General features: G+C 51.2%; 1 protein-coding gene across 3 annotated transcripts in view; it reads left to right on the forward strand.

Moving 5' to 3' along the window:
• Nucleotides 1-12,690, forward strand: part of cadm4 (cell adhesion molecule 4) — a 667,928-nt gene that overhangs the window by 449,418 nt on the left and 205,820 nt on the right. For all 3 annotated transcript variants that reach the window (XM_072468958.1, XM_072468960.1, XM_072468959.1), the window contains exon 4: nt 6,073-6,207. In XM_072468958.1, the coding sequence (XP_072325059.1) occupies nt 6,073-6,207 (135 nt within the window). The remainder of the gene's footprint in view (nt 1-6,072; nt 6,208-12,690) is intronic.

Here is a 12,690-nt window from a genome sequence, read left to right on the forward strand (position 1 = left end):
TGCTGCACTGTCAGAGGGTCAGTACTGAGGAAGTGCTGCACTGTCAGAGGGTCATTACTGCGGTAGTGCTGCACTGTCAGAGTGTCAGTACTGAGGGAGTGCTGCACTGTCAGAGGGTCAGTACTGAGGGAGTGCTGCACTGTCAGATGGTCAGTACTGAGGGTGAGCTGCACTGTTAGAGGGTCAGTACTGAGGGAGTGCTGCACTGCCAGAGGGTCAGTACTGAGGGAGTGCTGCACTGTCAGAGGGTCAGTACTGAGGGAGTGCTGCACTGTCAGAGGGTCAGTACTGAGGCAGTTCTGCACTGTCAGAGGGTCAGTACTGAGGGAGTGCTGCACTGTCAGAGGGTCAGTACTGAGGCAGTGCTGCACTATCAGAGGGTCAGTACTGAGGAGTGCTGCACTGTCAGAGGGTCAGTAGTGAGGGAGTGCTGCACTGTCAGAGGGTCAGTACTGAGGGAGCGCTGCACTGTCAGACGGTCAGTACTGAGGCGGTGCTGCACTGTCGGAGGGTCAGTACTGAGGGAGTGCTGCACTGTCAGAGGTCAGTACTGAGGCAGTGCTGCACTGTCAGAGGGTCAGTACTGAGAGAGTGCTGCACTGTCAGAGGGTCAGTGCTGAGGGAGTGCTGCACTATCAGAGGATCAGTACCGAGGGAGTGCTGCAGTGTCAGGGGGTCAGTACTGAGGGAGTGCTGCACTGTCAGAGGGTCAGTACTGAGGGAGCACTGCACTGTCAGAGGGTCAGTACTGAGGGAGCGCCGCACTATCGGAGGATCAGTACCGAGGGAGTGCTGCACTGTCAGAGGGTCAGGACTGAGGGAGTGCTGCACTGTCAGAGGGCCAGTACTGAGGGAGTGCTGCACTGTCAGAGGGTCAGTACTGAGGGAGTGCTGCACTATCAGAGGGTCAGTACTGAGGGAATGCTGCACTGTCAGAGGGTCAGTACTGAGGGAGTGCTGCACTTTCAGAGGGTCAGTACTGAGGGAGTGCTGCACTGTCGGAGGGTCAGTCCTGAGGGAGTGCTGCACTGTCAGAGGGTCAGTACAGAGGGAGTGCTGCACTGTCAGAGGGTCAGTCCTGAGGGAGTGCTGCACTGTCAGAGGTCAGTACTGAGGGAGTGCTGCACTATCAGAGGGTCAGTATTGAGGGAGTGCAGCACTGTCAGAGAGTCAGTACTGAGGAAGTGCTGCACTGTCAGAGGGTCAGTATTGAGGGAGTGCTGCACTGTCAGAGGGTCAGTATTGAGGGAGTGCTGCACTGTCAGAGGTCAGTACTGAGGGAGTGCTGCACTGTCAGAGGTCAGTGCTGAGTGAGTGCTGCACTGTTAGAGGGTCAGTACTGAGGGAGTGCTGCACTGTCAGAGGTCAGTACTGAGGGAGTGCTGCACTGTCAGAGGGTCAGTATTGAGGGAGTGCTGCACTGTCAGAGGGTCAGTGCTGAGGCAGTGCTGCACTGTCAGAGGGTCAGTACTGAGGGCGTGCTGCACTGTCAGAGGGTCAGTACTGAGGGAGTGCTGCACTGTCAGAGGGTCAGTACTGAGGAAGTGCTGCACTGTCAGAGGGTCATTACTGCGGTAGTGCTGCACTGTCAGAGTGTCAGTACTGAGGGAGTGCTGCACTGTCAGAGGGTCAGTACTGAGGGAGTGCTGCACTGTCAGATGGTCAGTACTGAGGGTGAGCTGCACTGTTAGAGGGTCAGTACTGAGGGAGTGCTGCACTGCCAGAGGGTCAGTACTGAGGGAGTGCTGCACTGTCAGAGGGTCAGTACTGAGGGAGTGCTGCACTGTCAGAGGGTCAGTACTGAGGCAGTTCTGCACTGTCAGAGGGTCAGTACTGAGGGAGTGCTGCACTGTCAGAGGGTCAGTACTGAGGCAGTGCTGCACTATCAGAGGGTCAGTACTGAGGAGTGCTGCACTGTCAGAGGGTCAGTAGTGAGGGAGTGCTGCACTGTCAGAGGGTCAGTACTGAGGGAGTGCTGCACTGTCAGAGGGTCAGTACTGAGGGAGTGCTGCACTATGTTGCTAACTTTTGGTTGGCTCTTAAATGTTGCTCGTTGTGTCATTACTTCATTTGCTCTGTTTCTATAACCTTTGCTCTAGAGTCGCCAGGTACCTTTATGATACCACCACGAGGTTCAAGTTCTGATCAATAACTCAATACACCAGTTCGTAAGTTTCAAATCAAAACACATTTATTATACACAGTCAATCACTACTCGTGCATAAAACTCTACTTACTAGACTATCTCGATCACTAAAAAGCCGATACTTAGCTTCGGAATGGCCCACCAGGTCAGGGGAATAAATGGCCTTTTGTTCGATTCTGAGTCTGCAGGATTCAAAGCTGGTATAGACTGGTAGCTAGGAGCGCCTATCTCGTAGTGTGCGTTGACTGGAGACTTATTTGGTTGATGTAGCAGCTAGGCAGGTCACTGTCAAGGATTGTTTCGAGCTGCTGAGAGACCCTGCCAAGAAGAACGAATTGAACTTGGGGACTCTACTTTATAATCCCCAGGGGCTTCGCGCCATTCGGGGTGGACCCCATATCTGGTTCCAATTGATTGGACTACGTTCTGATCACTTGGATCGATTTCTCCAATATTGGAGCTGTTCCCTGATCGCTGGGCGGTTCCTGAGTGTCCGTTGGCCTTCCTTTGTCTTGGCTCCTGCTGACGCCAAGGAGTCTGGCTTGGCCTTATTCACCTTAAATGTTTCCAATTGTTCCCGGGGATCGCTCATTAATATGCGGATGGTTGTTAGTTTCAGTGCTGTCTGGGTTTCTGCAAGTTCTAATACACAGGAAACTTTGCACTGCTAGTTTTTCCTGGCTTGACTTAATTTCCCTGCATTCTTTGCGGATCTCCATTTTAAGTCGGGAAGTGGCCAACCCAGGTGGCTACAACTATCAGAGGGTCAGTATCGAGGGAATGCTGCACTGTCGGAGGGTCAGAACTGAGGGAGTGCTGCACTGTCAGAGGGTCAGTACTGAGGGAGGGCTCCACCCTCGCCGGGGGGGGGGGGGGGGGGGGCCGCCAACCGGCGCGGCGCGATTCCCGCCCCCGCCGAATATCCTGTCGGAGCGCCAGTGCTGTGGGAGCGCTGCACTACTGGATGGTCAGTACTGAGGGAGCACTGCACTGTCGAGGGTCAGTACTGAGGGAGCGCTGCAGTGTTAGAGAGTTAGAGATTAAACAAGAAAAAAATAACTATACTATGCCACTCCTTCACCCCAGCTATATCTTCATATATATAGAGGCTTGTAATGATAATACAGTAGCAAAATCTGTTTTATACTCTAATCTCTAACCTTCTCATTAAATATACAGCAACAGTAAACCAATCGGAAAATTGTGGTCTGATGCCCCGCACTCTGAAACTAAGTGACAGATGCCACTCAGAACAACTTCTATGGATTTCTCATCAATTCTCCCCCCCCCCCCCCCCCCCCCCCCCACTGCACTCCCACCCCATCCCTGGTGCTTGTGTACATTGTGAGCCACCTGGAACTCTGCCTTTCACACGAGGATTTCCAATCCCTGCTCTCAAAACACACGCCTTGGAGTCTTCTCCTAAACGGCACTATCTCTCGGTGGTCTTCACCAAGGATCCATCTCCAGGGTTTCAACCTCTCTTTACGGTGTTCTTCTGCTGTGAAATGTCACGTGCATTCAAGTTTTGGCTTCCACGCAATCTCTAAGATATACCGCTGTGCCAATAGAATGCCCACCATGGGGGACTTGACTAAAGAGGGGGTACGGCTGATCAGTGAGAGGGGAGGAGGGTGGGCAGCCCCCTAATTTGGTTAATTACGTGGAAGGTACCAGATTTAAAAGGCCCAGTCAAACAGTAGCACATTTATGCATATTTAAGGAGTTTGAAGGCTTAAGATGGCTTGAGAGCAAAGGAGTTTTTGTAATTCTCGCACGTGCACAGGATGTACTCACGGATTGGTTTCTTTGTGTTAGACAACACGTTGTTGGGGGTGATTGGATCGGATATTCGGCGATTGTGGTCTGTGACCACGCGCCGCACTGGGTGGATTTGCGGGTGGTGCCGGTGAGGCTCCGCGGCCACAGCAGAGGTTGGATGTGGGGTTACTGACAGTCAAGGGGGTCTGTGCGAGAGTCAGGTGGCCATCCGAAATAATACGGGGGGGAGGTTTCTGCCTCCACACTGTGGGAGGCACTGAAGGCAGTAGTCAGGGGAGAATTTATACTGATTCGTGAGCACAGGGAGAGAGTGGAGTGGGCTGAGAAGCTGAGGTTGGTGAAGGACATTCTGAGGGTAGACCGGAGATATTCAGTGGTGCCTGAGGAGGTGATACTGAAGGAGGCATAGGCTCCAGATGGAGTTTGGGCTGATGTCCACGGAGAAGGGTTGTTGTCCACGGACAACTGCGTAGAGCCAGAGGGGCGGTTTATGAGTATGGGGAGAAAGCGAGTAGAATGCTTACGCATCAGTTGAGGAAGCAGGTGGCGGTGAGAGACATTGGAATGGTGAGGAATGAGAGGGGCATGGTGGTGTCGGAGCCGGAGTGGGTGAGTGGGTTTTTTGAGGCCTTCTATCGGAGGTTGCATAACTCGGAGCTTCTGATGGGAGATGATGGGATGATACGGTTTTTGGACTGGTTGGAGTTGGCATGTGTAATGAGTCGATGATGAGGGGAGAGCTGATCCCCGACCCCCACCCCCCACCTCACTGCCATAGGCCTCTGTACCGCTCATTTTAAAGAAGGCCAAAGACCCGGAGCAGTGCGGATCGTACCGCCCGATCTCGCTGTTGAATAGAGACGTGAAGTTGTTGGTGAAGGTGCTGGTTTTACAGATAGCGGATTGTGTGCCAGTAGATGATAGGAGAGGATCCCTGTCCTTGTTTCTTTGCCTCAGCTGGGACATTTTCCTGTCCCTCGCTGCTTTATGAAACCCTCTTCTTGAGCTAGATACTTGCTGTCTGTCACTCTGTGCTGTCCTGCCTGCTCCAGGAGTTTGTTCACCTCAGGGTCTCCTTCTTCCAACTGAAGAGTAACTTTTTTTGTTGTCTATGCGGGCTCTTTGTTGCTGGGCAACGGCGCAGGTTTTATTTCCCTCATTAAACTTCATTTAAATGCAGGTATCTTTTAACGTGAAACTCGAATTCAGGTTTCCTTAACTCACGGCTGCAAAAATATAAATTAAGCTTAAACTTCAATATAGCTCATTCACAAGACACACAAATATGAAATAGGGAGAGGATGATTATCTGGCCGCACCGTGTCATGTTTTCCGGCAGTGAAGGCAGTTCGGCAGTGGGATCCGGTGGGATCCTCCATGACTGATGACTACGGCATTTTGCGTGACTCACATCCTTTACCACCAGGTTCACCACTAGGGGAGGTCACCTCCGGCGGAACCGAGAAATCCTGCTAGTAGGTAGGATGGAAAATCTATTTTCTAACACTAAGCCAACATGTATTGCCTGTCCCTAATTGCCCCTTGAGAAGGTCATGGTGAACCACCTTCTTGAATTGCTGCAGTCCACGTCATGTAGGTACACCCACAGTGCTGATAGGGAGGGAGTTCCAGGCTGTTGTCCCAGTGACAGTGAAGGAACGGCGATATATTTCCAAGTCAGGGTGGTGAGTGACTTGGAGGGGAACCTCCAGGTGGTGGGGTTCCCAGGTATCTGCTGCTCTCGTTCTTCTAGATGCTAGTGGTCATGGGTTTGGAGGGTGTGGTCGTGGGTTTGGAAGGTGCTGCCCAAGTAGCCTTGGTGAGTTCCTGCAGTGCATCTTGTAGATTGTACACACGGCTGTCACTGTGCGTCGGTGATGGAGGGAGTGAATGTTTGTGGATGGACTGACCATTGAAGATGTTAGAGACAGCTGGTTTGTGATGCAGAACAAGGCCAGCAGCGCGGGTTCATTCCCATACCAGCTTACCCGAACAGGCAGCGGAATGTGGCGACTAGGGGCTTTTCACAGTAACTTCATACTTGTGACAATAAAAGGTTATTATTATAATTGTTTGTTGTTGACCAAGCGATGATTGCTCAGTTGCTCAAATTCTGACTCATTATGAACTGATTGATATTTCAGTGCCCCCGAAACCAGTGGTTGAAGTGAATGGCGATGACCCAGTCGAGAATGGGGATGTGGAGTTGATCTGCACTGTGCCTCGGAGTAAACCTCCAGCCCGAATACGATGGTTCAAAGACAAGAAACAAATTCAGGGTAAGGATTCATCTGGAGGATATTAGAACCTTGTTAACGAGGGTAATACACTGAGGCAATTCCTGGGAGCAGTTGAATCAACCATTAAAAACTTTCAAGGTATACAACTCTCGGACAGTGCAGTGTTGTATTGTCGGAGGGTCAGTACTGAGGGAGAGCTGCGCTGTCAGAGGGTCAGTACTGAGGGAGTGCTGCTCTGTCAGAGGGTCAGTACTGAGGGAGTGCTGCACTGTCAGAGGGTCAGTACTGAGGGAGTGCTGCACTGTCAGAGGGTCAGTACTGAGGGAGTGCTGCACTGTCAGAGGGTCAGTACTGAGGGAGTGCTGCATTGTTGGAGGTCAGTACTGAGGGAGTGCTGCACTGTCAGAGGGTCAGTACTGAGGGAGTGCTGCACTGTCAGAGGGTCAGTACTGAGGGAGTGCTGCACTGTCAGAGGGTCAGTACTGAGGGAATGCTGCACTGTCAGAGGGTCAGTACTGAGGGAGTGCTGCACTGTCAGAGGGTCAGTACTGAGGGAATGCTGCACTGTCAGAGGGTCAGTACTGAGGGAGTGCTGCACTGTCAGAGGGTCAGTACTGAGAGAGTGCTGCATTGTTGGAGGTCAGTACTGAGGGAGTGCTGCACTGTCAGAGGGTCCGTTTTGAGGGAGTGCTGCATTATCGGAGGTCAGTACTGAGGGAGTGTTGCATTGTCGGAGGGTCAGTACTGAGGGAGTGTTGCATTATCCGAGGGTCAGTACTGAGGGGGTCCTGCACTGCCAGAGGGTCAGTACTGAGGGACTGTTGCATTGTCGGAGGGTCAGTACTGAGAGAGTGCTGCACTGTCAGAGGGTCAGTACTGGGGGAGTGCTGCAGTGTCAGAGGGTCAGTACTGAGGGAGAGCTGCGCTGTCGGAGGGTCAGTACTGAGAGAGAGGTGCGCTGTCCGAGGGTCAGTACTGAGGGAATGCTGCACTGTCAGAGGGTCCGTACTGAGGGAGTGCTGCATTGTCGGAGGTCAGTACTGAGGGAATGCTGCACTGTCAGAGGGTCAGTACTGAGGGAGTGTTGCATTGTCGGAGGGTCAGTACTGAGAGAGTGCTGCACTGTCAGAGGGTCAGTACTGAGGGTGTGCTGCAGTGTCAGAGGGTCAGTACTGAGGGAGTGTTGCATTGTCGGAGGGTCAGTACTGAGAGAGTGCTGCACTGTCAGAGGGTCAGTACTGAGGGTGTGCTGCAGTGTCACAGAGTCAATATTGGGGGAGCGCTGCACTGTCAGAGGGTCAGTACTGAGGGAGTGCTGCACTGTCAGAGGGTCAGTACTGAGGGAGGACTGCACTGTCAGAGGGTCAGTACTGAGGGAGTGCTGCACTGTCAGAGGGTCAGTACTGAGGGAGTGCTGCACTGTTAGAGGGTCAGTACTGAGTGAGTGCTGCACTGTCAGAGGGTCAGTGCTGAGGGAGTGCTGCACTGTCAGAGGGTCAGTACTGAGGGAGTGCTGCACTGTCAGAGGGTCAGTACTGAGGGAGTGCTGCACTGTCAGAGGGTCAGTACTGAGTGAGTGCTGCACTGTCAGAGGGTCAGTACTGGGGGAGAGCTGCGCTGTGGGAGGGTCAGTACTGCTTCCCAACATAATCCTGAACCTGTAAGTACTGGAACCCATCCCCGCTGGGCAGCTTATCCTCATCTACCAACCGCTCATTATTCACATTTTCAAAGAACTGTTGTGCACCTGTCAGTTCGATGACAGCTTGCTGCGAATTCAATCGAAAATATTATCACCTGTTGCATGGAACAGTGGCAAAGCGGTTAGCACAGCTGCCTCATGGCGCAGAGGCCCTGGGTTCGATCCTGGCTCTGGGTCACTGTCCGTGTGGAGTTTGCACATTCTCCCCGTGTTTGTGTGGGTTTCACCCCCACAACCCAAAGATGTGTAGGCTAGGTGGATTGGCCACTCTAACTTGCCTCTGAATTGGAAAAATATTATTGGGTACGCCAAGTTTATAATATATAAAATAAATATTATCACCTGTGGGATTTGAACATCACTGCCACGGGCCAGCATTTATTACCCCTTGAGAAGGTGGTGGTGAGCTCCTTCCTGAACCCTGAACTCCATGTGGTGTAGGTACACCAACTGTGCTGTTAGGGTGGGAGTTCCAGGATTTTAACTCAGCAGCAGCGAAGGAGCAGCTTTCTGACCAGTCTGCACGACCACAGACCTTTGAAATCTAGTGTTGAAGGGCGTTGGGGAACTTTGGAGTAAAGGGGATTGAGGAGGTGATCTGATTGAGGTGCACAAGATGGTGGCCGTTCTAGACAGGGGAGAAATTAGCAGGGACCAGGGAGGGTGGCATAGATTGAAGGTTTTGAGCTGGGAGGGTGGTTTGGGATGTAAGGAAGAATTTTCTTCACTCAACGAGTGGGCCTGCAACTTGCCCAGGGGTAGGGGGGTGTTGGGAGCAGAGGTGGAGAATGATTTCAAAAGGGAACTGGAGGGGAATGAACATGCAGCGATGCGAGGATAGGGCGGGGGAGTGGGAATGGGGGCCGACTGGATCAGTGTACAGAGAGACAACAGGGATTTGATGGGCCGAATGGCCTCTTTCTGTGCCGTTGTGCCTCTCCAAAGCCTTCCCGGGGCAATTCGCTCTGCTGAAGTTGCTATATAAATGAAAGTTGTTGCTTAGTGAAAGAGTGTGGCGATAAAGAAATAAATGGTTACAGCTCAGGGCAATATGTCCTGATGCTTCAAATCTAACAGGAATTGAATTATTCAAGGGAAGGCTTTCGAGCGCTGATTACAGGGTTAGAGCTGATTGTCGCCAAATGGCTGGTTGAAGGGGTTGATGGCATCAAATCGCACCAGCAAGGGATCATTCAGGCTGGTGGAGAATTTGAAGGCTGCAATTTTAAGAATGAGGACATGATTGTTTCGGGGCGAGGGTTTGGGCCGATGAATGCCAGTGTGGATGTTTGACGCAATTCTTTGTCTCTCTCTCTCTATTTCACATTCTTAAAAGAATCGCTTGTCAAACACATTGGAATGCAGGAATTCTCCCCAGCGACTGACATTCAAAAACAGGGTGAAGTTTAAATTAGCTTGAAGAGTAATTTGAGTCACGCAGCACAGGGGGAGGCCATTTGGTCCATCGAGCTTGTCCTGGTACTTTGAAAGATCTCTCCAATTAGCCCCCACTCTCCGCTCTCCCTCCATGCTATTTCCCCATATTCCTGCAAATTTCCCCCTACAAGTATTTATCTAATTCCCTTCCCATTTTTTATAAATTTAGTGTACCCAATTCATTTTTACAATTAAGGGGCAATTTAGCGTGTTCAATCCACCTACCCTGCACATCTTTGGGTTGTGGGGCCGAAACCTGTCGTGTTGGGTGTTCCGATGCACAAATGATCCATCACGGCTGTAGATGGTACAACTCTGTTTTATTGTCTTAACAGCGGTTACAACTAACTGCTGGCTTGGGTACGTGCTTCACCAGTTAACCTGCGGACCCAGCCCTGTCACTATGTTAGTGAGGCACTCAGCACATGGTCTATGTCTGAGCGGCGCGCTGTGAGCTCTGTGCTCTGAGCTATCGCCTGGTCGAATGAGCGGGAACTGTGGTGTTCCCTGTTTTATAGTGCGTGTGCTCTCACTGGTGATTGGCTGCGATGTTATGTGTGTGCTGGTTGGTCCAACTGCCTGTCCATCAGTGTGTGAGTGTGATTGCACCATGATATGTTAATGTGGATATCATGTCATCCCCCCTTTTCAATATGTTGCAATTGTTCCCGGGGATAGCCGATTAAACTGCAGATGTCTGGGTTGATGTGCTGCTAATAGTCTTGAGTATCGATCTGGGTCGACTTCCCCAGAGCCGAATAAGCTATTCTGTCTGCAGCTGTCCGTTTGTGTCCTGTTGGCTGCTTTTCCCATCAGCCTTTTCGATTAGCCATTTTAAATCGGGTTTTGGCCAAATTAATAGGGAATCAGCCATTTTAGGTGGCTACAGACCCTCCTTGTGATCCTAACGCAAAGCGTGAAGGATCACATAAATTTTGTCCTTTCCGTTCCCTGACCGGGGGGGGGGGGGGGGGGGGGGGCACCTCCTACATGGCCACTACTCTGACCCTAGCTATGCACAAAAATTTACCTAAACAATTCTTGAGGGCACTATGTCAGGCAGGGGCATGTATCTACAAAATAAAAACTTGGAACCTCTAATTTTACCTAAATACACTCATCAAGCATTGCATCATCCTATCTCTCTAAAACATACAACAACAATCATAACATTCCATATATTCTTTCCTGGCTTGGCTGTCAAGCTCAGGATCATACATTTTTTTTTCATGAAAGTTTTGTACATCTTTTTATTTACAGGGAAACGCAAGTGCTTGTTCTTTATTTTTGTATTATAGGTCGCGGGGGTCTGGGGTCTGGTCATACCCGAACATAGGGGATTGGATCCGATATACCGGGGTTCGAGCGCGGTACGCTCTCCTTCTCCACTTTCAGAGGCGCATAGTCTGTACTGCACAGCAGAGTATGGCCAACACTAATAGTGCTTCGATAACGTACGACAGGGAGTACCAAGTTGGCACACCAGGATAATGCAGCGTGGCTGGTGACTGGGCCCTCGGTACTGCGGGGCAGTGAAACATTAACGGCAGGGGGGTTTGAAGTAATGGGGTCCGCGTTCCCGCGCAACCAAATGTCCAGTATAAAAATCTTGATCACGATGAAAGAAGTCCTCATGGCTGTCCTCTTTCTTTTTCTTTCTTTGTGTTCTCTGTTTTCTCCGGTCCTGGAGCTCTGTAAAACAAGCATAGTATCTGTAACTACCTTGGTATAATATCCGGTATGTTAGTGTGTGTAACGCACAATGACTTACGAGAGACGAAAAGTGATGAAGTCGATTCAGGCTTTATTAAGTGATGCTTGTCCCCAGCAGCTCAGCAACAGAATGAAGCTGCGGGGAGAAGCTCGGGTTCTTATACTCCGCCTTCAGGGCGGAGCCAGAAGTCGGCAGATCCAACCAGGACCCGGGATCTGTCAGCCAATAGCATCTCGGCTTCACAGTCCCACATGACCCCTAATACATACCACCACAGTGTGTCTGTCCTGCGGGGCCAATTATTCCCTTATAATTGGTCACTATATGTGACTCCCTCATTTTTTTTCCCAAAACAAATGTTAGGACACTGCACACTTCCCAATGGTGGACTAGTGCTGATTTATCATCCAAATGTTCTAGGACGTAAATAGCATTTGGCAGCAACCCAAAGGTTGCCTAAATAAATAAAACTGTTTTTGAAAGGAAAAGGTCGAATGAGGTGCGTATGGGCCGCGACGGGTAAGATTTGGATGGAGTCCCCGGGTAGGACGGCTACCAATGCCGTATCTCCCCTACCCAAGCGTTTTTGACCAACGGGGGGGTCCCCAGGCAGGGCGGGTCTCACGCCGTTTCTCCACTGCCTGAGCAACCGACAAGAACGGGCAAAAATGTAGTCATCGTGGTGGAGTTGCTGCTGTGATTCTCCCATCAAATCAGAAGAGCAGTTACGATCGGGCGTCTGATACCCGAACAAGTATCAGCTGAAAAGCTAGTTCCTCTGAACAAGCGTCTGGTCTGTTGACCAGGTATCTGCAGATAAGTTGGTACCGCTGAACACGCATCTGGCCACGGTGGGTGTCTGTTGGAAAGAGCTAAAAAGTTCAGGTGAATGGGTGTGTGGCGGTGAGAAAATTCTCCCGTTGGACGAACAACATTTAAACAAACATACAAACAACGCAAAACATCCTGCAGGTTCCATCAGGAAGGACAACACTTTTCACCAAGTGTCACCTTTAAATCATCATGTGGACACCTCAGTTCTCTGTTGCGAACAGGGTCGCAAAGGTGTTGGCGGATTGGGGGTCTGACTCGGGGTCGCCCCCTTCTCCCGGGTGCCAAATTCTTGAGTGAATTCATGTTGAGAGGGCTGCGTGGTGTGAGTTGGGGTTGCTCTCGTCGTTGCGGACGAGTCTGTATGAGTTGTCGCGGTGCCAATGGCGTTCGTCAAGTTGAGTGGGGATAAAGTTGGGGTCGTCCGTGCGGTTCGGTGGTCGGTCGTGTGGTTTATTTAAGAAAGTGATGAGGAAGGGGTCACTGGAGTCGAACTCGGAGTCGCTGGGTGTGGGACCAGGATAGTAGGGAGGCGTGCTGTGGCTGTCGTCAGAGTCACAGTCGCTGTCTCTGCTGCTGCAGTCTGTGGGCGTTCCGGGGCGGAGTGTAAAGTTTGTGGGTGGAGTCGGGGGCGAGTCCGTGTCTGGGCTGGACGTGGAGGGGGTTGGTGTGGTCACGTTGGCTGTGGGCTGGGTTTGGTCTGCTGCATCAAGCATGACGTGGTGGGCGTCATTTGACTGTGCTCCATAAGCCTTTAACTGGTTTATGTGAAACCACGCAGTCTTACCATTTTGGTATTTGATTTTGTATACCGATGGGCTTACTGTATCCGTAATGG

This window comes from Scyliorhinus torazame, chromosome 12, assembly GCF_047496885.1.
Source record: "Scyliorhinus torazame isolate Kashiwa2021f chromosome 12, sScyTor2.1, whole genome shotgun sequence".
Classification (NCBI taxonomy): domain Eukaryota; kingdom Metazoa; phylum Chordata; class Chondrichthyes; order Carcharhiniformes; family Scyliorhinidae; genus Scyliorhinus; species Scyliorhinus torazame.